The following is a 26,896-nucleotide window of genomic DNA, read 5'->3' as shown; positions in this document are numbered from 1 at the left end:
AAAAACATAAAATTCATGAGATAGGGTTGGAAAGCAGAAAGAAAGAGGTGTGGCTCTGATATGCTGTGCAGAAAATCATTGTGGTTGGGATAATGTGGTGTCGTGGATGAGGAGAGGAGGAGGTGAGAGGAAGTTATGTCAGAACATAGTGGCCAGCTATCAAACTACAAGGTAAATGAAAATCAGATAGAATGATATTAGATATATCCACTGGATGGTAATCTTGCAACCAAGGAAACATTGTCATAGTCATACGTTATTGATCCCGAGGGAAATTGGTTTTCATTACAGTTGTACCAACCAAGAATAGAGTATAAATGTAGCAATATAAAACCATAAATAATTAAATAGTACTATGTAAATTATGCCAGGAAATAAGTCCAGGACCAGCCTATTTGCTCAGGGTGTACGACCCCGCAAGGGAGGAGTTGTAAAGTTTGATGGCCAGGAATGCAGGCAGGAATGACTTCCTATGACGCTCAGTGTTGCATCTCGGTGGAATGAGTCTCTGGCTGAATGTACTCCTGTGCCCAACTAGTACATTATGTAGTGGATGGGAGACATTGTCCAGGATGGCATGCAACTTAGACAGCATCCTCTTTTCAGACACCACCGTCGGAGAGTCCAGTTCCATCCCCACAACATCACTGGCCTTACGAATGAGTTTGTTGATTCTGTTGGTGTCTGCTACACTCAACCTGCTGCCCCAGCTCACAACAGCAAACATGATAGCACTAGCCACCACAGACTCGTAGCACATCCTCAGCATCATCCGAGAGATGTTAAAGGACCTCAGTCTCCTCAGGAAATAGAGATGGCTCTGACCCTTCTTGTAGACAGCCTCAGTGTTCTTTGACCAGTCTAGTTTATTGTCAGTTCGTGTCCCCAGGTATTTGTAATCCTCCACCATGTCCACACTGACCCCCTGGATGGAAATAGGGGTCACCGGTGCCTTAGCCCTCCTCAGGTCCACCACCAGCTCCTTAGTCTTTTTCACATTAAACTGCAGATAATTCTGCTCACACCATGTGACAAAGTTTCCTACTGTAGCCCTGTACTCAGCCTCATCTCCCTTGCTGATGCATCCAACTACGGCAGAATCATCAGAAAACTTCTGAAGATGGTAAGACTCTGTGCAGTAGTTGAAGTCCGAGATGTAAATGATGAAGAGAAAGGGAGACAAGACCGTCCCCTGTGGAGCTCCAGTGTTGCTGATCACTCTGTCGGACACACAGTGTTGCAAGCACACGTACTGTGGTCTGCCAGTCAGGTAATCAATAATCCACGACACCAGGAAAGCATCCATCTGCATCGCTGTCAGCTTCTCCCCCAGCAGAGCAGGGCGGATGGTGTTGAACGCACTGGAGAAGTCAAAAAACATGACCCTCATAGTGCTCGCTGGCTTGTCCAGGTGGGCGTAGACACGGTTCAGCAGGTAGACGATGGCATCCTCAACTCCTAGTCGGGGCTGGTAGGGGAACTGGAGGGGATCTAAGTGTGGCCTGACCATAGGCTGGAGCAGCTCCAGAACAGGTCTCTCCAGGGTCTTCATGATGTGGGAGGTCAATGCCACCGGTCTGTAGTCATTGAGGCCACTGGGGCGCAGCGTCTTCGGCACAGGGACGAGGCAGGACATCTTCCACAGCACAGGAACCCTCTGGAGACTCAGGCTCAGGTTGAAGACATGGTGAAGTGCTCCACTTAGCTGAGGGGCACAGGCTTTGAGCACCCTGGTACTGACACCACCCGGGCCTGCAGCCTTGCTTGGGTTAAGATGTTTCAATTGTCTTCTCACCTCTTCAGCTCTGAAGCCCACCGTGGTGGTTTCGTGTTGGGAAGGGGTATAGTCATGAGAGCAGGGTCGGGGAACTGTGAGGAGGAGTAGGAGGGGAGAGTGGAATATGTGTTGGTTGGGGGCCAACAACAGATGAATCATGTGGATGGGCAGGGGCCACAATATCAAATCTGTTAAAGAACTGGTTAAGTTCATTGGCCCTGTCCACACCGCCTTTGGGTCCTCTGTTGCTAGTTTGCCGGAACCCAGCGATGGTCCTCATCCCACTCCAGACCTCTCTCATGTTGTTCTGTCGGTGTTTCCACTCAAGCTTCCTCCTGTACCTGTCTTTAGCCTCCCTGATCCTGGATTTCAGGTCCCTCTGTATTGTCCTCAGCTCCTCCCTATTTCCATCTCTAAATGCCCTCTTTTTAGCGTTCAGGATGTCCTTAATGTCCTTTGTTACCCATGGCTTGTTATTTGAATAACAAAGGACAGTTCTTGTCGGAACATTGCAGTCACACAGAAGTTGATGTAACCAGTGATGGACTCTGTGAGCCCATCAATATCCTCTCCATCATTGTGGTTGGGATAATGTGGTCTCTGGGATGAAGAGAGGAGGAGGTGAGAGGAAGTTATGTCAGAACATGGTGGCCAGCTGTCAAACTACAAGGTAAATGAAAATCAAATAGAATGATATTAGATATATCCAGTGGATGGTAATCTTGCAGCCAAAGAAAATACCTCAGATGAATAGTTTTCTATTTATATATTTATTTATTAATTTATCTATCTATCTGTCTATCTACCAATCTATCTACCTTTGTGTTAGGATCTGGACATCGTCAGCGTGCCCAGTATTTATGGTTTATTTCTATCTGGTGATGAGTGAGCCACGTTCTTGAACTGCTGCATTCCTTCTGCTATTTGTATGATGAAGGAATAGGGATATTTTTGCCAGCCAGGGTGGTGGGTGACTTGGATGAGAATCCAGAGATGGTGATGTTCCGATGAGCCTGAAGCCTTTGTCATTCTTGGTTGTAGGAGCTGAGAAGTTGGGAAGTGCTGTCAATAGTATCAGGGAAGTAATTGCAATGCATTTTACAGATAGTACACACTGCAGGCACAATGGAGGGTGATGAAGGGAATTAATGTGTAGTGCAATGCATGGAGTATTAATGCATACATGATATTGATTTTATTGTGAGTAGGTTGAACTGATCTCATCAAGGAAAATAAAAAGTATCCTTTTGAGGCCCTGACTTATGTTTTGTCACTGGTATAAAGACTTAGGAGTATGAACAGGTGAGTCTCTTGCTTTTGGATTATCAGTCTCTGGCCTGCTCTTATAGCCATAGTGTTCCTGTGGCTGGTTCAGGATGTTCATATGGAGTCTTGGCAATTGGAATGCCACTAAACAGCAATTTGGAGAATTAATCTAAGTTGCAGATAAAAGAGTTTGCCTCACAGAAGTTCATTAGAAAATAGATGTAAAGGAAATATTTCCAGAGAGCCAACTGGCAAAATCAATGGTGGCTCAGTTGGCCTCAGAGTTTGGAAGCTGTGAGTCCAAGTCCCACTGCAATTGGAAGACAGAAATCTTGGTTGAAGCTTCAGTGTATGTTTGAAAATCTGTGAAAACAAGGTCACAAGAAACACAAGAATGACAGAAAAGAGGAGCTCAAGTCTACCTTGCTTTTCAATATGTTCATGGCTGATCTATGCTGGCCTAAGCTCCTCTTCTGTACCAGTTTCCCATAATACCCAACTCCTTGATCTTTCAAATACTTATCTACCTCCACCTGAAATATGCCTGATGATTAGGCCTCCACCACACACAAGAGCAGAGAATTCCAGAGTCACTACCTCTGAAGAGAAGAAATTTTTCTGTCCAGATTATTAAATGACCACCCTCTTGTTTTGTAGGGAAGTCTTCTTGTTTGTGAGAAGCCTATCTACTTTGTCAAGCCTCTTTAGAGATCATTGAAGATTTTGACCTTCTGATAAGATATTAATGACTCCAAAGAAAAGTGTCATATTTAAACCTGATGACTTGCTCAATAGTTGCCCTCATTCAACATTTCTAAGACAGATTTTCAATATATTACTAGATAATTATCTGCAGAAGTCTATTATGTACAAATTATCTGCCTTATTTCCTAAAATATAATCCTGGCTTCACTTTGAAAACTTGTGACTTGTTCTAAAAAGCTATGGTGTGTACTGAAAAGGGTTGTAAATGGTTCTAGGTAAATGTCAATCTTTTATTCTTTGTTATACATTGCTATTAGTTACAGATAAGGAAAGTAAGATAAAACCATGCCTTTTGGTTAGTTCGATCCTCTGTGAAAGTAAGGTTGAAAACTCACCTCTAATAATGACATATCATTTGTAAGTTCCTCAGCATAGTATCTGACAGATTGCAGAAAAGATTGTATTTTAATATAGTGTTAAGAGGTATGTGGAATAGAGCATCAAATTCAGTGAAAATGCTAGGTATGTTTTAGCAAACTTAACACTGTTATGTAAAATTCTTTAACCTTATATATCTATGCATCTGTGTTCACAGCCATGAAGAGAGATATTGTTTTCCTAATTGATGGCACTCCTTTTATGGGAAGATCTTTCTCTCAAGTCCGTGAATTTCTTCTGAAGATAATTCCAGAGTTTAATATTGGACCAAACGAAGATCACCTGGCTTTGGTACAGTATGGTTCTGTTGCAAGGGTGGAATTTTATCTCAATTCTTTTTCAACTAGAGATGAAGTTTCAAATGCAATAAGAAAGGTGATACCAAAAATGGGAAGACCCCTCAACACAGGTGCAGCACTGGACTTTGTCATGAGGAATGTCTTCAATCCAGAGGCAGGCAGCAGAAGAGATACCGGAGCTGCACAAATCCTGGTGCTCATCACTGCTGGGAGATTCAGGAGTAATGTTGGGCCGGCAGCAGAGGCAGTGAGACAAGCTGGTATTGTGCCAATTGTTATTGGAGCCAAGAATGCTGTAATATCGGAGTTGCAACAGATCACTTCTGACCCAGGTTCTGTGTTCAAACTAAACACCTTCCAGGAATTGTCAACTATTCAGCAACAGCTGCTGTCTAAAGCTCAACCAGTGCTTGAGATCGAGGAGCCAATAATAATTGTCAGTGAAGGTATAAAACTTTGATAAAATTACGTAGGATAACGTAGAATGAAAATTTGATTAAATTGAATAATTTCTAAATCCATCATGAGAAATGAAATGTTTCTTGATTTCAGCAATGAAAGGAAGTAACATGCAAAATGCATTTTTTATTATTCCAACATCTTTACTTTTAATTTATATTGTAGCATATTTCCATAATTTGTGAAAACTGTGCAAATTGTTTTCATGGTATAAAACTGTTGCAATTGGATATGAGCACAAAGCTCAGTCTTTTTGTAACATCATCAATTTGAGTAAGTTGTTCCCTTTTGTGAACATCATGCATCTTCAACTTTAAGTTTTCTTTTAAATTTTAATGCTGTGGATCTAAGCACTTCCTTCTGAGTACTGTATATTTTAGACCCCCACTGAATTTAAGTTTCCTTTTGTCATGATCTTCTAGAAAATTGATTGATTTGTACATGTTTTCTGCACACATCATGTCCATAGGAACACTGCCGCTTACTTTGAGGTGCTTATGCTCCTTACTGTAGAAGCCCCACTCACTGAAAAATCAGTCTTGCTCCTGCAAGTGTCTTTCATATTTTTTTTAGTATTGTGTTTTGTGCAGGCAATATATCAACAATATGTCTGGCTTGCTGTAATTTCTTAACCACAGAAATTCGATCAAAAATTCACGATCTACAACCTTTGTAAATAACTCAAAACAAACTGAAAATTGCATCGCAAGAAAACCATACACAATTTACTGTGACATCCCCAAGAGGGGGTTTATTTCAGCTGGAATCCATCGATTCCTTGTAATTATTATTCTAAAAAGTCAGTTCCAGCATTTTGCTGTGGAGCTTGAGGAGTGGGTGAACTGGTCCCGGGATCTGTGAGCCCAAGTTACTGCTGAGCATGGGGGGTGGGTGGGTAGGATGTGGGCTGGGGGTGAGGTTCGTTCTGGTCATGTGAAACAAATCTGTGGCCGGTTCCATACTCCACAGTTCTCTGCATTTCTGCATTTACACCTCCTCCCATGATGTGAACCCTTCCTGGCCCCTTCCAATTCTCCTTCATCTTGGTTACAGCCTTGGGCTCTTATTGTGTGAGTTCCTTCCTCGAGGCCAGTTCACAATTCATGCCTGGTTAGAAAGAGGTTGCCATCTGTGAAGTGCACAGGCCTGGTTCAAAATGTTCAAAGGAGTGAAAACAATTATAATGATTGCTTCAAGGAAAGATATCTCAATCTTGTCATTTTCTGTTGGGTTTGATATTACCTCTATGTGCAGGTCCAGTTCAGCACACTTACAAAACCGATGGCTCTATTGCTAGGAAGTTGCTTTTAGATTTGTCTAAACTTGAGTTACTTTGTCTTTAACAATAATGGTCTTGATTCAGAGAAGGATGCCTCTGAGAAGCCATATGGCAAATTGTCAACGCTAGTCTCCATTTGGTATAAAATGAAAAATTATTCTACAATCTGCAGAGTAAACAGAGATGATTTAATTTCTGGAGTTTTGTACCTATTGATGGTCATTTCATTTTTCCAGTTGTGCCAAAGGAAATGAGTGAGAGAGACGTTGTGTTCCTAATCGATGGATCAGACAATGTTGGTGACGTTAATTTACCTAATGTCCGTGATTTTATCATGAGAATAATTCAGCAACTGGTTGTCGAGCATGACAAAGTACGAGTGGGTCTGGCACAGTACAGTGATGACACAGATGCTGAGTTCTACCTGAACACTTACTCATCAAAAGCTGAACTTCTGTCTCATGTCAAAAGCCTCAGGCTGAGAGGTGGGAAAATAGCCAAAACTGGGTCTGCGCTTGAATTTGCCTTTAAAAACTATTTTACTAGTTCTGCCGGGAGTCGAATCCAGGAGAATGTTCCCCAGTTTTTGCTGCTCATCACTGGTGGAAGGTCCAACGATGATGTGGAGGTGGCTGCGAATGCACTGAAACGAGCTGTCGTCATGACCTTCGCGATCGGTGTTAACAATGCAGACCCAGCCCAACTGGAAGAAATGGCAATTGACCCAAGTTTGGTCTTTAATGTAAATGACTTCCGCTCTTTGCCAGATGTCCTGAATCGACTGATGATGCCACTGACAACGTTAAGTGTCCCAACAGTAATCATTGAAGAACCAACAGCAAAACCTGAGGAGGAACCTCTCACCACCACAGAAGGTAACCAAATTATGTTCTCTGCTTCTTTCAGTTATTAATGGTAATTGCTAGGATCAAGTATCAAGGATCATGTGTTACAAAATTGCTGTGGTGCTTTAGTGCTACATGCAACAAAACCACCAGCATTCAAGAATTATGCAGAATCAAGAAGCATATAAAAATAAATTAAGAAGTACAGTTATGGAATAAAATGTGCATACTGTATATACATAACTACTAATGTAGATTTACATTGTAAACAGCATTATAAAAAGTAGTTTGATGTGTTTACAGTACAGTGCAGTGACTGAGGTAATGTTTGTAATAATTTATAAACATTCTTAGATTTATCAAATATTCTATTGACTGTTAAGGTACCATACAACATGTATAATCCATGTTTACGATTTCTTCCCTTAGTCAGGATCATTGTCTTTCTTCTCCCTACATCCCTTCTGTCAACCTGGACTCTATTCCAATGCTGTTAACTCAAGGACCTCCCCCTATGTTTTATAGCTTTTCGCTGTCAATGTCAATGAGCATAAGGATAAATATATTTGAGTAGTGTGCCTTGTAGTGAGCTTCAATGTCAGGACAAGAAACATGGTCCTCAGACCAAAAAATTTTACATTTTCTACCCTCTAATACTTTTACTAATTACTTATGATCCTTAGTTCCCTCTGGCAAGAAAATGAAAAGTCTTTTATTATTCCATCTAGGTCCCTCGTAAATTACATACTTTAATAAAATCTTGTCTCATTTACTCTGTTCCAAAGAAAATGGCTCTAGTGTGAACTACTTAACTAAAATATTTCAGTTCTGGCAAAATGCTTGTATAACTTCCACTGCAAACACATCTTTTTCTGTAATCTGGTAACCAGAACTGCATACTGCAGTCAACATATAGTCTTAACGTGTTTATGTTTATGCTTAGTGCTTGAGAAGGAAAGAAATTCCAACATGAGGGATATTGTATTCCTTGTTGATGGCACCCCCGGAATGGGGAAATCATTTCCTCAAGTCCGTGAATTCCTGATGAAAATCACTGAAGAGCTTGACATTGGACCTGACACGGATCAAGTTGCTGTTGTTCAATACAGTTCGAACCCAAAACTTGAATTTGCCCTCAACGATCATTCAACAAAAGATGAGCTTTTGAATGCAATAAAAAGACTGCGATTTAAAAAGGGAAAACCCCTCAACACGGGTGCAGCACTGGACTTTGTCACAAGGAACATCTTCATCCCGGCTGCGGGCAGCAGAAGAGATGCTGGAGCTGCACAATTTCTGGTGCTCATCACTGCTGGGAGATCCAGTGACGACGTTGGGCCGGCATCAGAGGCAATGAGACAGGCTGGCATTGTGCTCATTGCTATCGGAGCCAAGAATGCAGACACATCGGAACTGCAGCAGATCACTTCCGACCCAGATTCTGCTTTCAACCTGGCAAACTTCGAACAAATGTCAATTATCTCTCAACAGCTGCTGTCTAAAGTTCAACCAGTGCTTGTGACTGAGGAACCAAATCTTCCTACCCAAGAAGGTAATTGTTTTTGATGCAGTGTAATTAATTTGAATTATTCAAATTTGTGTTCGAGCACATGAAAGAAAGGAAAGTTATGTACATTGGAGGTGGGAAAGTATCAAACATAGATTGCTCACTTCCAGTTTAAAGTAACTTCTTCACACCATTGCTAGAGATGTCAGTATGTTAGAATGCAAAGCAATTGCAACAACTCCTAGTGCTACTTCTGACTTGGAACACCGTTACTACTGTGCTGATGCTAATATTAAGGAATGCATTAAATCATTGATACTGCAGTTTAGGGGTAGAAATGGACTGTAGAACTTAGCATATTTGACTCCGTTCCTGTTTCATCACTGGGTTTGACCCAGTTTCAATTTACACTACTATCACCTTTCCTGCAAGTTCCCATTTTTACATCGAGCATGGAATATAGCCTTCAGCCTATAACATGTTAATATTTTAACATATTTCCAGATCAATCAAACTTTTCCCTCCCACATAACCCTCTGTTTCTCTTTCATCCATGTGGCTATCTAACAGTCGTTTATATGTCCCTAATGTATCTGCTCTACCACATACCCCTGGGAGCCTGTGCCACACACCCACCACTGTAAAAAAAACTACCACTGTGTGAAAAAACACTACTTCTGACATCCTCCCTATACTTTCCTCAAAACTATGTCCTCTCATATTACCCATTTCCGCCCTGATAAGCAGGTGCTGGCTGTCCACTCTATCTATACCTCATCATTTTTCTGGAACAAAAAAGAAAAGCAAGATTAATTAGTGTGTGACATGGGAAATGCCATATAGTAGTATTCTAACCAGGTCTTTTTTTATATATAATGGTGCCAGAGTCGGTGTGCAATAAATTGTTGGCTTGATGCCATGTTCTGGGATCAGAAAATTCAGTTAGTTACTTCTTGCGTACTTGGAGAAAAGTTTCTCATATTAGGCACACAGTTAAATTGCAAACATATGGATGGGTGTAAGTGATCATACAAGTGGGCTTCTTGTAAGTCTCAACTAGAAATTCAAAAAGTAAACAGAGAATAGTTGGGAATTGTTTCTATTTGTTTCAGAATTTAGAAGATGTTGTATTTAAATCTTAGAGTTTTTTTTAAGACCCAATGTGCATTTCCCTTTCAGTTGTACTGAAGGAAATGAGCAAGAGAGATGTTGTGTTCCTTATTGATGGATCAGACAATATCGGAAATGTTAATTTTCCTCATGTCCGTGATTTTATCATAAGAATAATTCAACAGCTGGCTGTCGGACATGACAAAGTGCGAGTTGGTCTGGCACAGTACAGTGATGACACAGAGGCTGAGTTCTACCTTAACACTTACTCATCAAAAACTGAACTTCTGTCTCATGTCAAAAGCCTCAGTCTGAGAGGTGGGGCAACAGCCAACACCGGCTCTGCACTGGACTTTGCTATTAAATACTATTTTCTTAGCTCTGCTGGGAGTCGAATCAAGGAGAATGTTCCCCAGTTTTTGCTGCTCATCACTGGTGGAAAGTCCAACGATGATGTGGAGGTGGCTGCGGATGCACTGAAACGAGCTGCCGTCATGACCTTCGCGATCGGTGTTAACAATGCAGACCCAGCCCAACTGGAAGAGATGGCAATTGACCCAAGTTTGGTCTTCAGTGTAAATGAATTCAGCTCTTTGCCAGATGTCCTGAATCAACTGATGATGCCACTGACAACACTAAGCGTTCCAACAGTAATTATTGAAGAACCAACAATTATTGAAGAACCAACACTGATTGAAGAAAGAACAATTATTGAAGAACCAACCATTATTGAAGAACCAACCATTATTGAAGAACCAACCATTATTGAAGAACCAACAATTGTTGAAGAACCAATAACAAAACCCGAGGAGGAACCTCCTATCACTGCAGAAGGTAATAGCATTGTATTTATTTCCTTTCCTGTCCATTAGGAGAATTGGTAGCATACTTATGAACATTAATTACACTCTTATCCATTTTTTCATTGCCTAATCAAATACAGCTTGTAATATGAGGGATTTACAGAATGTATTTGACTAATTATCCTGCTTATATTCTCTCAATATGATACAGCTTATAGGAGTTGTATTTAGTGCATCTGTGCTGCAACATGTCCCAATGTTCAAAGTTCAAAGTAAATTTATTATCAAAGTGCATATTTGTCACAATATATATACAACCCTGAGATTTGTTTTCTTGTAGACACACTCCGTAAATCCAAGATCTAATAAATAAGCAATAAATATCAAAAACATAAGATGAAGAGTCCTTGAACATGAGACCATAGGTTGTGGGAACATTTCAGCGATGGGGCAAGTGAAATTGAGTGAAGTTACCCCCTTTGAATCAAGAGCCTGATGGTTGAGGGGCGATAACTGCTCCTGAACCTGGTGGTGTGAGTCCTGAGGCTCCTGTACTTTCTTCTTGATGGCAGCAGCAAGAAGAGAGCATGACCTGGGTGCAACAGTGCTCTGTGTAGATGTGCTCAGTGAAGGCGGGGTCTTTACCTGTGATGGACTGGGCTGTATTCTTAAAGGTACTTTATAGGTCCTTTCCAAAAATTAAACACTTTTAACACATCAGAAGAGATTTCTGATACATTCCTACCCCCGCCAAAGAATTTCAGATATTGAGCAATTTTCACATAGGTTAACATAGGTCAATTTTCACATAGGTTAATGCAACCCGTCATGAATTAGACATATCTGCCTTAAATTTAACACTAATTCATGGTCTAAATTCATAATGCAATAATTATATATGTATTTTATAGCACTATTTCCAACATAAAATCTTTTTGCTCATTGAACGTACATGTGGTTATAACTATTGTTCAAACAGAAGTCATTCTTTAGTTATCAAAGGAGTTTCGCGCTGAAAAACAGGTTGTTAAATTAGTTTTCATAGGTTGTAAGGACTGGGCTAAATGCATTGTGGGATTTTTGTTAAACTGTATCCTTCTATGTGGAAGTAGCATAATATTTATGATTGTGAAAAACAGCTTTGTAAAATTTAAGTGCCCAAAGAACTCAATAGCATTTTTTGTGAAAAATTATAAATCAAACATATGGATCTAATTTTTATATTAAGCTCAGAATTACCCATATTATAACAGATCCTCTCTTGACAACAACTGCTCAAAAAAGCAGTTTCTTATTGTTCTTTCTAACTGTTAAAGTCTTTTCAAGCAGTAACATTCATACGAGATGAAGTTGAAACCTTGGCAACTGCTGTAGGTTTTGTAAATGGTGCACACTGCAGCCATTAAGTTCTGACTGTGGAAAGATGATAGATAGTTTTCTAAATGAAGCAGGCTGCTTTGGCCAGATAGCAATGAGTTTTCCTGACTGTTGTAGGAGGCACTCTCCTGGGCTAGTCAAATACCCCAGACTCGACCAATATCCTGACTAGAGCTTCACTGTCTGTGAAAAGCCTTTCAGTGTTCAGGACAAGCTTACCGACATGCTGATCTCGGGTTTTGATCTGTTTTTGCGCGCCAGTGTTTGTGTACCTAGTCCATTTAGCTTTCTGGTCAAGAGTAAGCAACAGTATTTTGATCATGGAGTTCTCAACAGAAGTACAAGAGTGGAAAATGAAACAAATAAAGTTATCTTCCTTTTTTTGCAGATACTTACTGCCTGGCGCATCTTTTACCATATAAGTTACCAATTTTCACCTCAAGCTTAAATATTAACCAAATATTGAGGGCAGAGATTGCTTTATTAGCTGTGAAGTTGTGAAATAAATTAATTGTGAATGAATACCCCAGATATGACAATATATTAGAAATTATTTTATTGATGAAACATGTTACAGATTTATTACAGGATGAGGTCTCAAAGGAACTTGAGTACTAATGTCCTGGGGCTGTATAAAGTGCAAAGTTCAAAGTAATTTTTTTTATTAAAGTACATATATGTCATCATATACTACCCTGAGATTCATTGACTTGCAGGCATTCACAGTAGAACAAATAAATGCAATATTATCAATGAAAAACTACACACAAAGACAATGTGGAAAAGAAGACAAACTGTGCAAATACAAAAAAAGTAATAACTATAAATAAATAGTAAATAATAATACTAATAATGTGTGTTGTAGAGACTTTGAAAGTGAGTCAATAAGTTGTGGAATCTGTTCAGAGTTGAGGTGAGTGAAATTATCCACAATTGTTCAGGAGCCTGATGGTTAAAGGGTAATAACTGTTCCTAAACCTGGTGGTGTGAGATCTAAGGCTCCTATACCTCTTTTTTGATGGCAGCATTGAGAAGAGAGCATATCCTGGATGATGGGGGTCCTTCTGATGGATGCTGCTTTCTTGTGGCAGCACTCCTTGTAAATGTGCTCAATGGCTGGGAGGGCTTTCCTGTGAGGGAGTGGGCAGTATCCATTATATTTTCTCCACATGTTTCTTTACATTCAGTATGACTAAACTCACAGCTAGTGGAGAGGTCATTCCTTTGATTCCTGTTGACTTTAATATTTAGTCAGAGATGTCAGATTTGTTACTGCGCTGGACATCTGAGCAAGACGTGCAGCTGAATATTCAGCTTCACAATTGCAATGCTCTCTCAATTCATAGCATTTTTATGTCCAGTGTTCTCAGATATTTGCTGAGTTTTTTTTGTTTAGAGAGTGAATAAAATAGGCTGAAGACTAGTTTCAGTGGGGCTCGCAGAACTGAATAATCAGCTTGGCACTCCTGGCAAGATATGCAACGAGTGCTACAGCCTTGGTCTTTTACATAGAACATAGAATAGTATAGCACAGGGACAGGCCCTCCAGCCCATGATGTCTGTGCTAGCCATGATGCCAAAAGAAATTAATCCCATCTGCCTGTAGATGATTCATATCTCTCCATTCCCTCCATATGCACGTGTATGTATAAATGACTCTTAAATAATATTGTATAATGTCTATTTCCACTAACAAGCCTGGCAGTATGTTCCAGGCACCACCACTCTCTATGGAACTTTCTGCACTTGCTTGCTGTGTATTGAGGATGGAGATGTTCTTGGAATTTTTTCTTCCTTTTAGCATCTTAATTGTTTGCCACCATTCAACAACAGATGTAGCAGAATAGCAAAGTGATCTGATCCATTGATGCTGGATTGAGAAGCTTGATCGAAAACATTTTGCTTCCTATATTTAGGATGTGTGATGTGCCATGATGCAATATGACTGGACATTGAGGACACTGGATTACTGTTGGCCTTAGAGACCAAGGTTGTCTTTTGGCTCAATAGCACTGTGAATGCAGAGCACAATGCAATAGTTTATGTGGAGTACAGCAAGTATACCCTGTGCACTTCCTACATCCAGCACATCTCCTAGGTGATGTTCTACATGAGTGTGATAGGAAGCTTCATTACTGTGAGATTTCCTGGGGTTTAGAAGGCTTATTCTTCATTACCAGTGCCACTTCCTACTGCATGCATGTCCTGTGCCACTATGTCTGGTGAGACTCATTGTGAAGTCACTGACTGAGAGTCATGAATCTGTGACCATGACTATATCAGCCTATCATTTGTCAATGGACTATCAATGGAGGGAGAATTATTGTTTTAAGTCATTGGCTTAAAACACTACCTCTGCTCCTCCACGGATACTGCATGCATGGATGAGCATTTCCAATGTTTTCATTTCATATTCCAGACTACCAGTTTTGCATTTTTTCTGAAGTATTTACATTTTCTGGTCACTGATAAACTGTAGAACTTATAGTCATAGTCATACTTTATTGATCTCGGGGGAAATTGGTTTTTGTTACAGTTGCTCCATAAATAATAAATAGCAATAGAACCATGAATAGTTAAATAGTAATATGTAAATTATGCCAGTAAATTATGAAATAAGTCCAGGATCAGCCTATTGGCTCAGGGTGTCTGACCTTCTGAGGGAGGAGTTGTAAAGTTTGATGGCCACAGGCAGGAATGACTTCCTATGACGCTCTGTGTTGCATCTCGGTGGAATGAGTCTCTGGTTGAATGTACTCCTGTGCCCACCCAGTACATTATGTAGTGGATGGGAGACATTGACCAAGATGGCATGCAACTTAGATAGCATCCTCTTTTCAGACACCACCGTGAGAGAGTCCAGTTCCATCCCCACAACATCACTGGCCTTACGAATGAGTTTGTTGATTCTGTTGGTGTCTGCCACCCTCAGCCTGCTGCCCCAGCACACAACAGCAAACATGATAGCACTGGCCACCACAGACTCATAGAACATCCTCAGCATCGTCCGGCAGATGTTAAAGGACCTCAGTCTCCTCAGGAAATAGAGACGGATCCGACCCTTCTTGTAGACAGCCTCAGTGTTCTTTGACCAGTCCAGTTTATTGTCAATTCGTATCCCCAGGTATTTGTAATCCTCCACCATGTCCACACTGATCCTCTGGATGGAAATAGGGGTCACCGGTACCTTAGCTCTCCTCAGGTCTACCACCAGCTCCTTAGTCTTTTTCACATTAAGCTGCAGATAATTCTGCTCACACCATGTGACAAAGTTTCCTACTGTAGCCCTGTACTCAGCCTCATCTCCCTTGCTGATGCATCCAACTATGGCAGAGTCATCCGAAAACTTCTGAAGATGACAAGACTCTGTGCAGTACTTGAAGTCCAAGGTGTAAATAATGAAGAGAAAGGGAGACAAGACAGTCCCCTGTGGAGCCCCAGTGCTGCTGATCACTCTGTCGGACACACAGTGTTGCAAGCACACGTACTGTGGTCTGCCAGTCAGGTAATCAAGAATCCATGACACCAGGAAAGCATTCACCTGCATCGCAGTCAGCTTATTCCCCAGCAGAGCAGGGAAGGTGGTGTTGAATGCACTGGAGAAGTCAAAAAATATGACCCTCACAGTGCTCGCTGGCTTGTCCAGGTGGGCATAGGCACGGTTCAGCAGGAAGACGATGGCATCCTCAACTCCTAGTCGGGGCTGGTAGGCGAACTGGAGGGGATCTAAGTGTGGTCTGCCCATAGGCCGGAGCAGCTCCAGAACAAGTCTCCCCAGGGTCTTCATGATGTGGGAGGTCAATGCCACCTGTCTGTAGTCATTGAGGCCACTGGGGCGTGGCGTCTTCGGCACAGGGACGAGGCAGGACATCTTCCACAATACTGGAACCCTCCCGAGCCTCAGGCTCAGGTTGAATACATGGCGAAGTACTCCACATAGCTGAGGGGCACAGGCTTTGAGCACCCTGGTACTGACACCATCCGGTCCTGCAGCCTTGCTTGGGTTGAGACGTTTCAGCTGTCTTCTCACCTGTAGAGCTGTGAAGCCCACCGTGGTGGTTTCGTGTAGGGAAGGGGTATAGTCATGAGAGCAGGGTCGGGGAACTGTGAGGAGGAGTAGGAGGGGAGAGTGGAATATGTGTTGTTTGGGGACTGACAACAGATGGCTCATGTGTGGGATGGGCAGGGACCACACTGTCAAATCTGTTAAAGAACAGGTTAAGTTCGTTGGCCCTGTCCCACTGCCTTCCACTCCTCTGTTGCTAGTTTGCCGGAACGCAATGATGGTCCTCATCCCCCTCCAGACCTCTCTCATGTTGTTCTGCTGGAGTTTCCACTCAAGCTTTCTCCTGTACCTGTCTTTAGCCTCCCTGATCCTGGCTTTCAGGTCCCTCTGTATTGCCCTCAGCTCCTCCCTATTTCCGTCTCTAAACGCCCTCTTTTTAGCGTTCAGGATGTCCTTAATGTCCTTTGTCACCCATGGCTTGTTATTTGAATAACAAAGGACAGTTCTTGTCGGAACATTGCAGTCCACACAGAAGTTGATGCAATCAGTGATGCACACTGTGAGCCCATCAATATCCTCTCTATGTGACTAACAGAGTGCCTGCCGGTCTGTCAACTCAAAACAACCCTGGAGCGCCTCATAAGCCTCCTCTGACCATTTTCTCACTGTCCTCGAGGTTGCAGGTTTACTCTTCACCAGAGGCACGTAGCAGGGTTTTAGATGCTCCAGGCTGTGATCTGACCTTCCCAGTGGGGGGAGGAGAGAGGAGCTGTATGCATCCTTAACGTTAGTGTACATCAAATCCAGAGTCCTCTCCCCTCTGGTTGAACTTTGAACATTGGATACTTGCAAAGGCACTAAAAGCTTCATTCTTGTGGAAGCTTCATTCTTGTTGGTTTAACAGTTTTATCCAAGTATTTACATTATATTTAACTCTATTAATTTCATTCTGCATTTCTTCAGCCAAGAAAAGAGATATTGTGTTCCTAATCGATGGCTCTCGTGGAATGGGAAGGTCATTTCAACAAGTCCGTGAATTCCTTTTGAAACTAATGCAGGAGCTTGATGTTGGACCTGACACAGATCAAGTTGCTGTGGTACAATATAGCTCTACTCCAAGGCTTGAATTTGCCCTCAATGTTCATTCAACAAATCAAGAAGCTTTGAGTGCAATACGGAAATTAAAACTGAAAACAGGAAGACCCCTCAATACAGGTGCAGCACTGGACTTTGTCATTAATAACGTCTTCCTCCCGGCTGCGGGCGGCAGAAGAGACACCGGAGCTGCACAAATCCTGGTGCTCATCACTGCTGGGAGATCCAGTGACGACATTGGGCTGGCAGCGGAGGCAGTGAGACAGGCTGGAATTGTACCTATTGCTATTGGAGCTAACCGTGCAAACACATTGGAACTGCAACAGATCACTTCTGACCCAGACTCTGTTTTGATCCTGCGAGATTTTAAGGAATTGCCATCTGTTCAAGAACAGCTTTTGTCTCAAGTTGGAGCAGTGTTTGTGATCGAAGAATCAATTCCTCCCACTGAAGGTAACAATCTTTGACAGATTTACTTTTATAGTGAGTGCAAGACCTAGAGCCATAGACTAAAGTAAGTTTTAAATTAATACATCCCTATCAGTATCACCATTACAATACTGAGTTTTGATCATTTTAGTAAATCAAGAGATAAATTTCTGTCCATGAAAAAAAGCAGGATTCTGGTGTAGATATGTGAGATCATTTCCTACACTCCTGTTAGAGAATCTTGCACATGAGAGTTAGAATGGAACATCAGTTTTCAGATTCATAGAATTTTTCAACTTTTAATTTTAGTAACTAAAATCTTAGGCTTGTAGAGTTACACTGCATGGAAGTGGTACTTGGGTCAACTTGTCCATGCCTACTAAGGTACTGAGCTGAGATAGCCTCATTTGCCTATATTTGGCTCATAGACTTCTATACCTTTCCTATTCATCAACCTGCGCAAATACCCACCGTGTCAAAAACCTGCCTCTCAGGTTCCTTTTACATTTTTCCCTTCACATTCTTAAACCCTTGCCTCTTCTTTTGGACTTCTGTACTGGAAAAGAAAAGACATCCACCTTATCTAGCTTGACTTTATAACTTAGGCCTTCAAGCCTTAACAACATTGCTTTGACTTTTTCCCCTGTACCCTCTATAACTTAATTAGTTTGTTCCTATAATTGATGACCGGAACTGCATACGATACTTCAAGTGCAGTCTCAGCAACGTCTTGTACAGCTGTAACATAACATTCGAACTCTTATATTCAGTGTCCTGACAGATGAAGAGAAGCATGCCATATAAACCTATGTCTTAGAACATAGAACAGTACAGGCCAACAAAGACAGGTTTTTCAGCCGATGATGTCAATGCTGATGATGATGCCAATCCAAACTAATCCCATCTACCTAAACACAGCCTTGAGTGTCTATTTCCCACCTGTTCCTCTGTTTGTCTTCATAAGTAGTGTCTCACAAACTTTAGAGTTTCTTGAGGAGATGATTAAGATGGTTGATGAGGGTATTGCAGTAGACATTAGCCACTGAGAGCCAATATGAAAAACAGCTTTGCACTACTTTTCATCTAAGTCTTGTAAGCAAGTCAATTTGGATTCTTTTAGCTAGCACATCCTAGATCCCATGTGATTGAACCTTACCAACCAGCCTAGTATGTGAGACCTTGTCTAAATCCAGCCACTCACCAGTCTTCCAGTACCTCACCTGTTCTAACAAAGATACACCAATCTCTGCCAAACCCCAATAAATTCTCTGCTTATTTCCCAAAAGATCTTAGGATACACATGGTCAGGCCCCATCCATGATCAAATGCATGCCCATTTATACAATAATTTCTTACTCAGTTTAACTTATTAAAATAATATCAATTATTTAAGTGATCCAGACCCATTTGTAGGAGGGTGGAATCTGACTTCCATTAACTGAGTTTGATGCTGCAAGCAACTTTGGGAGTTTGGGTAAAGGGTTCCCATTTTTGAGCTTCACATCCTATAGCATACAGTATGATCTTTTGTGAATTACAATCCTTTCAATTTTCCAGTTGCACAACAGGACGTGGACAGGGGAGATATTGTGTTCCTTATTGATGGCTCCGCTAACACTGGAAACGTTAGATTCACTTACATCCGTAAATTCATCACTTGGTTAATTGATCAATTGGATATTGGAAGAGATGGAGTGCAAGTAGGTGTAGCACAGTACAGCGATGGAGTAAAAACAGAATGCTACCTGAACAGTTACTCAACAAAAACTGATCTTGTAAATCACTTGAAAGGACTCAAGGTGAAAGGTGGCTGGACAGTCAACACTGGGGCAGCACTGGACTACGTCCTTGAAAATCACTTTACCAAATCTGCAGGAAGTAGAAAAGGAGAAGGTGTTCCTCAAATATTGTTGCTACTTACTGGTGCAAGGTCTATGGATGATATCAAATCACCAGCAGATGACTTGAAGCAAACTGCTGTAAAGATCCTTGGTGTAGGAAACAAGAATGCTGATATAGCACAACTGACAGAGATTGCAAGTGATCCAAGTTGGGTCTTCAGAGCAAATGAATTCTATTCCCTGCCAACTATACAGAATAAAGTGTTGACTCAATTAACAGCAATACTGATGGTGCCTTTGACAACGACGATTACTCCAACAGTTGCAAGTACTGAAGGTATCTGAATTGTTTCTGGTCTTACTTAATCATTATTATGTGCACTATTTTGCAATAGAGGTATCAGAGTCATGAGAAAATGCCATTGGAGATGCAGTTACCCAAGGCTTGATAAGAATTTAGGAGAACATGCTACCTCAAATAAATTGTCCACATGAACTTAAGGTGAGCTGATAACCAGACCAAAAATGAATGGAATGATAAACAATGCAGGTAGGGTTAGATGAACAGTGCCAAGGGGAAGCTTAGCCACAAAAGGCTCCAGTTACACTGACTGGCCTTCCTTTGTGCCAAAGAATCAATGTAAACAGAAGCTCAATTTAACGATATGTATTACCTAAGAACAAATTGATAGCCTGTCAGGGAGGAATGAGCTTCACAATTTCAACCCTTTTGTGGGTGCATTCTGTTCATCAGTATTATTTCTTAATTTTCAGCTCCAATCCTCACATTTTGCTGCGTGATCCAATTTGTTGTCATTAGCCAACTTGGATTAAATGCACTCTCAGTGTTTACCTATTATTTAATAAATACGGTGCAAAGTAAAGGCTTCAAGCAGATTTTAGGAAGACACTGCTGGCCAAAGGATGACAATCTGATGACACACTCAATAATCTAAATTTTCCTCCTTACCAAATACCTGCTCATTAGAAAAAGTAATGGCTAATTCCAGGTAATGTATCATTTTCCAATCCATAAAATATTGGTGAATCAGAACACCTTTTAAGAATAAACCTTTTGTAAATTTGGATATTACTTGATATGGTTGGGAGCAAGAGTAGAGAGTGGGGTTTAATACTAGATATTCACAACATTTTATTATCGCAGAGCATAACCTTTCCAAGACTCAATTTTGTGAAATATGACCCACATTAACACCTTTCATGTATCACATTTTGTGTGCCCTGAATCACTTTGGCATCTAATTCGACATTAGTCTAATTTAAAATTCTCATTCTTGTTGTTTGTCCCTTCATGACCTTGGCCTTCTCTGTCACTGTAACCATCCTACCATGCACCAGGTCCAGTTTAAGCCTCTCACACAGCCCCATTTTCCTTAAATAAGAACATGCATATGAAATAGGAGCAAGACTAGGCCATCTGGCCCATCATGCCTGCTCTGCCATTCAATAAGGTCATGGCTGATCTAGCCATGGACCCATTTCCACCTATCTGCCTTTTTCCCATAACCTTTAATTCCTCTACTATGCAAAAAATATATCCAACTTTGTCTTTTATATATTTACTGAGGTATCCTCCACTGCTTCATTGGGCAGTGAATTCTACAGTTTCAACACTCTCTGGGAAAAGTATTTCCTCCTCATCTCCATCCTAAATCTACTCCCCTGAATCCTGAGGCTATGTCCCCTAGTTCTAGTCTCAGGCGGGAGACAACTTTCCCGCCTCTATCTTATCTATCCCTTATAATTTTATTTTATATGTTTCTATAAGATCTCCTCTCATTCTTCTCATTACACCCTGTTTGGCATCTGTGTCCTCATTTGTCCGTAAACTCTGTGGTTCTGTTTATCGCCTTTTCTATTCATTTCATGCATTTTCTTCAAATATACTGTAACCTTAAAGCCAACCTCCTTGAGTTGCTATTTTTATTTTTATCATGTATCCTATGTCACCAATGTGCCATGTGTCAAACTTTGTTGGTTAATTTTCCTCAGGTATGTTAAAGGAGACGAAAACATACTTTTTCGAAGAGTAAAATTCAGCAGCAGAATCAACAAGATATTCGCATGAACAATTGAAAAACACCATTTAGGTGGGAGGGAATGGAGTGGAGGAATGTAATGGAGGTACAACCACTCAAGGAAGCTTTCTATGTCTTCATATTTTATAGAGGAAACAGGCAAGAAGAGGAGAATGAATAACATGTTGTTACTAGTTCTCATGGTGCTATCCAGCAATGAGATATATTACCTCCTCTGTAAAATATCTATCAATATAGTATAATCTTGTGTGAATGACAATACTTTCATTTTTTCCAGTTGCACCACAGGAAGTGGACAGGCGAGACATCGTGTTCCTTATTGATGGCTCTGCCAGAAATGGAAATGTTAATTTTTTTTATATCCGTGAGTTAATCAGAAAATTAATTGGTAATTTGGACATTGGAAGAGACAGAGTACAAGTAGGTGTGGCACAGTACAGCGACAATGTAAAAACAGAATGCTACCTGAACAGTTTCTCAACAAAAACTGAACTTATGAGCCACGTGAGAGGGCTCAAGTTAAAAGGCGGCAGAGCGGTCAACACTGGGACAGCACTGGACCATGCCCGTGTCAATCACTTTACCAAATCTGCAGGAAGTAGGAAAGAAGAGGGTGTTCCCCAAATACTGGTGCTATTCACTGGTGTAAGGTCTATGGATGATGTCAAATCAGCAGCGGATGCCCTGAAGAATGCTGGCATAATTACCTTTGGAGTTGGAATCAGGAAAGCAGATGCAGTACAACTAAAGGAGATTGCAAATGACCCTAGTATGGTACTCGAGGTAAAAGAACTTCACTCCCTGCCAGATATACAGGCGAAGGTGTTGAAACTGTTGTCAACACTGCCTACTTCACAACTAACTACCGAGAAGCCAATTACTACCATTAAGCAAGGTATTTATCAAAGTTTTATATTTTAGCTTCTAATTGCTTTGGCTGTAATTATTAACACATATAAAGTTTATTCACAAGAAACTATGGATAATAACATTATAGATTGGCCACATGCAGAAAAAAATGCATGACAGACTTGTAGAACTAGTTTGCATAACCTAATTGGATTCTCCTCCATTTGTATGGATCTTTTGCATTGCCATTTTCATCCACTGATTTTGTTGCTCCGTCTATTGTTTCTGGGTTTACCTTAAATTAACAGTTTAGCACTTCAACTATGACTGTTTGTGGGACTTCTCTATGACTATTTGTGACTGTCTCTACATCAGCTGGTATGCAAATTGCCATTCAAATGGGTGGATGTGCATGGAAGAAACTCCAGACCACAAGGAGCCACTCAGCTTTTGAGCAGATATGAGGCACTAAGCCTTTGTTATCATAAGGAGTTGATTTATATAATCATAATTGAGCAATCCCCTGTCATCTAAAAAACTTAATGTTCCACATTATTGCATCGGAACAGTTATGACCCTGCTAAAGTATACTGAAAGAGTTGTAATTGCCTGAAAAGGACTATCCTCAGCAGTTTAAATTTTGAAAGATTTGGAGCATTGTGAAAAGTAGTCTTTTCACAACTACTTGCATACAGGGACAATAGGATATACAGACAAGAAATGGCGTAACACCACAGTCAATCAGACATCAGCTAAGCAGAGAGACAGAGAGTAAATGTTTCACATTGATAATGTTGCAGCAGAACTGTAACTCTTCATTAATTTTGCTCACATTTTCACATGGGGATGTTGTTGGATGGGCCAGCATTAATTAACTATTTCTAATATCCTGAAAAGGTGATGAGTCATCTTCTTAAACTGCAGTGGTTTGGTGAAGGTCCATCCAAGATACTATTGCGGGTAGAGGCGTGGGTCCAGGAATTGAAACCAGCAGTTGAGGTTGACATTGAAGAGCGTTGCAGCAGCTCAGCTGGCTTTAATCTTCCGGGTGGTGGAGTTATCGGTTTAGGTATTGATGGAGTGGTCTGGGTGGCAATACAGGCAATGGATTTTATTTGTATTACATACTGAAGCTATGGTACATCTGTGGCCAAGTTCCAATAAAACGATCAACTTTGGGTGCCGAACATCTTTTCAAAGTCAAAGTAAAAGTAAAATTTGTTATCAAAGTGTGTATAGGTCACTATATACTACCTTGAAATTCATTTTCTTGCAGGCATTTATAGGAAAATAAAGAAATACAATAGAATTTTCAAAAAAATCATACATATACAAAGACTGCAAAAGATGACAAATTGTGCAAATACAAAATAATACTGAGAATATGAGCTGTAAAGAATCCTTGAAGGTGAGCCTGTTGGTTGTAGAATCAGTTCAGAGTTCTGATGAGTGAAGTATCCACGCCAATTCAGGAGCCTAATGGTTGTAAGGTAATAATGCTGGTGTGGGACCTAAGGCTTCTATACCTCCTACCTGATGGTAGTAGTGAGAAGAGGGCATGACTTGGATGGTGGGAGTACTTGATGATGGATGCTGCTTTCTTGTGGCAGTGCTCCTTGTAAATGCATTCGCTGGTGGGGAGGGTTTTCCTTGTGATGGACTGGGGTGTATCCAGCACCTTCTGTAGACTTTCCCATTCCCGGGCATTGGCAATTCCAAATCAGGCTGTGATACAACCAGTTAGGATGCTCTCTACCGTGCATCTATAGAAGTTGGTCAAAGTTTATGGTGACATGCTAAATATATGCCGCAGTCATCCAGAAAAATGGAGACTATTCCATCACGCTTCCGACCTGCGGCTTGCAGAAGATGGAAAAGATACCAGGTGTCAAAAGATGAGTGATATCCCTCAGGATACCTGGTCTCTGACCTGCTTTTGTAGTCATGGTAAGTTTTCGGTTCAGTTGAGTTTCTTGTCAACTGATCCTATGGATGTTGATGGTGCAGGATTCACAATGTTGTTGCTGCCAGAAATTGGTAAGTGGTTACAGATGTGATTTCCTTCCACATTTGTGGCATGATGGTTCCTGGTCACTTATCACCCCATTCCTAAATTTTGTCTTGGTATTGCTTCCTTGTCTGTGTAGTTATGATTTAAATTAAATATTGTGCAATAATCAGCAATCTACGATGGAATGAAAATCATTAATGAAGCCATTGAAGATGGTTGGTGTTTTAATACCCCTTGAGGAGCTCCTGTTGTGATATATTGGGAATATTAACCTCCAGCAATCACAACCATCTTCCTTTGTGTTGGCTATTATTATTGGACCATTGGAACATTTTCCCCGTGATGCTTAAGGACTTCAAATTAACTGAGGCTGTTGAGTACCCACTTGATTGGGAATTCAGTTTCATTGTCCATGTTTGGACTAAGATTGTGATGAAACATGCAGCCAAATGCCTACTGGTGGTATAGTGGCATCTGCACTGGACTTTGAGGCTAGTAATCCGGGGTTCGAATCTGGCTGGCTCCTCGCACGCTTTCCATCCGTGTTAGGCTGAGCATCAAGCTAGCAACCTGGCCTTGTGAAAAACAGACAAAAGAGGTGCGGAAAGGAACAACAACAACAACAACAAAGCAGTCAAGTGGTTTGCACAGTGGTACAGAAGTTAGAGGTGATGCCTCTCAGTTCCAGTGATCCAGGTTCGATCCTGATCTCTGGTGTCTGCGTGGAACTTGCAAGTTCTTCCAGTGGCCATTAGTGTTTGCTTTGGGTTATTTGATTTTCTCCCACATCCAAAGATGTGCAGGGTTGGTGGGTTAATTTAGAAACCTACAGCACAATACAGGCCCTTCGGCCCACAAAGCCATGCCAAATATGTCCTTACCTTAGAACTACCTAGGCCTACTCATAGCCCTCTGTTTTTCTGAGCTCCATGTATCCATCCAGGAGTCTCTTAAAAGACCCTATCATTTCTGCCTCCACCACCGTCACTGGCAGCCCATTCCACCACTCACCACTCACTGCGTAATAAAACTTACCCCTGACTTCTCCTCTGTACCTACTTCCAAGCACTTAAAACTATGCCCTCTCATGTTAGCCATTTCAGCCCTGGGGAAAAGCCTCTGACTATCCAGACGATCAAGGCTTCTCATTATCTTTTACACCTCTATCAGGTCACCTCTCATCCTCCGTCGCTCCAAGGAGAAAAGGCGGAGTTCACTAACCTATTCTCATAAGGCATGCTCCCCATTCCAGGCAACATCCTTGTAAACCTCCTCTGTACCCTTTCTATGGCTTCCATATCCTTCCAATTTGCCATTGTAAATAACCCCAAGCATGTAGGTTTATGGTAGAATCTGTTGAGAGTTGAGGATGTTACTGGATTGACGCGGCCATTTTTCCCTTGTCCTTTCCAGTGCCTGGTTCAATTCAAGATGACCCTTCTGGTTTGCTTTTTTTTGTGGTTTTCTATTAGTATAGAACATGGAGCTGCACAGTGTTGCAACAGGCTCCTCGGCCCTCAATGCTTTGCTAAACCTATTACATTTGTAATCAATTTGACAGCACGGTACAGTTGCACAGCAGTTAGCCTAATGCTTTACAGCACCAGAGATATTAAGGTCAATTCCCGCTGCTGTGTGTAAGCAATTTGTATGCTCTTCCCATGACTGTTAGGGTTTTTTCCCTCTGGGTGCTCCAGTCTCCTCCCACATTCCGAAGACATACAGGTTAGGATTACTGAGTTGTGGGCATGCTATGTTGTCACCAGAAACATACTGACATTTGCAGGCTGCTCCCAGCACATCCTTGAATATTTATCTTTAATCCTTTTGAATGCCCAACTAAGCTACTCCCTTTTGCCTACACAATGTCTATATCCTTCCATTTCCTGCAAATTCATTTGCCTAACTACGAAACTCTTGAATACTCCTGTCATTTTTGCCTCGATCACCCCCTGAGCCAACATGTTCCAGTCAACCACCAGTCTCCGTGTAATAAAAAAAATGCTGCACACATCTCCTTTGAACTTACTCCCCCCGTCTCACTTTAAATGCTTCCCCTCTGGACTTAGACATTATAACTTTGAGAATAAAATACTGACATTTAACTCTATCTATGCCTCTCAGAATCTTATAAACCTTTATCAGGTCTCCACTCAGCCTCGGACGCTCCACAAAAAACAGCCAAGCTCTGCTGATAGGACATGCCCTCTAATCCAGGCAGCATTCTGGTAAGCTTCTTCTGCACCCTCTCCAAAGCCTTAACATCCTCCCTATAATGACATAGCCAGAAATCAACACAATGCTCCAGATGTGGCCTAACTAGAGTTTTATTAAGCTGAAACATGAATTCACAACCCTTGAACTTCCTTAACTAATAAAGGCAAGCATGCAGTATGCCTTCTTTACCACCCCAGCAACCCGTGTAGTTACATTCAGGGAGCTATAAAACTGGGCTCCCAAGATCTCCCTGCACATTTGCCCTGCTAACTGTCTGTCCATTAACTCAAAGTCCTGACAAAGGGTTCCGGCCCGAAATGTCGACCGATCATCACCATGGATGCTGCCCGAACTGCTGAGTTCCTCCAGCGTGTTGTGAGTGTTGCTTTGACCCCAGCATCTGCAGATTATTTTGTGTTTCTGTCTCCTTAAATTTGATCTCCCAAAGTGCCACATTCATTACAGTTTGTTGTAACTGAATGGCTTTCTGGGCCATCTCAGAGGGCAGTTAGGTGTCAACCAC

The 26,896-nt window shown here is 41.4% G+C and overlaps 1 protein-coding gene across 5 annotated transcripts in view; it reads left to right on the top strand.

The window, feature by feature from the left end:
• Positions 1 to 26,896, top strand: part of LOC140199422 (collagen alpha-3(VI) chain-like) — a 146,698-nt gene that overhangs the window by 37,526 nt on the left and 82,276 nt on the right. For 4 of the 5 annotated variants that reach the window (XR_011886414.1, XM_072261490.1, XM_072261491.1 and 1 more), the window contains 7 exons: positions 4,344 to 4,931; positions 6,460 to 7,098; positions 8,012 to 8,620; positions 9,755 to 10,519; positions 16,835 to 17,419; positions 18,953 to 19,573; positions 21,574 to 22,191. Coding sequence is in view for 4 of the 5 variants with exons in the window: in XM_072261490.1 (XP_072117591.1) it covers positions 4,344 to 4,931; positions 6,460 to 7,098; positions 8,012 to 8,620; positions 9,755 to 10,519; positions 16,835 to 17,419; positions 18,953 to 19,573; positions 21,574 to 22,191 (4,425 nt within the window). In the remaining variant the exon portion in view is untranslated. Of the gene's footprint in view, positions 1 to 4,343; positions 4,932 to 6,459; positions 7,099 to 8,011; positions 8,621 to 9,754; positions 10,520 to 16,834; positions 17,420 to 18,952; positions 19,574 to 21,573; positions 22,192 to 26,896 lie in introns of those variants that run through there. The other variant, XM_072261492.1, reaches the window with a different exon arrangement.

The sequence above is a fragment of the Mobula birostris genome, chromosome 6, assembly GCF_030028105.1.
Source record: "Mobula birostris isolate sMobBir1 chromosome 6, sMobBir1.hap1, whole genome shotgun sequence".
Classification (NCBI taxonomy): Eukaryota; Metazoa; Chordata; class Chondrichthyes; order Myliobatiformes; family Myliobatidae; genus Mobula; species Mobula birostris.
This window is presented reverse-complemented; position numbering and strand designations above follow the sequence as displayed.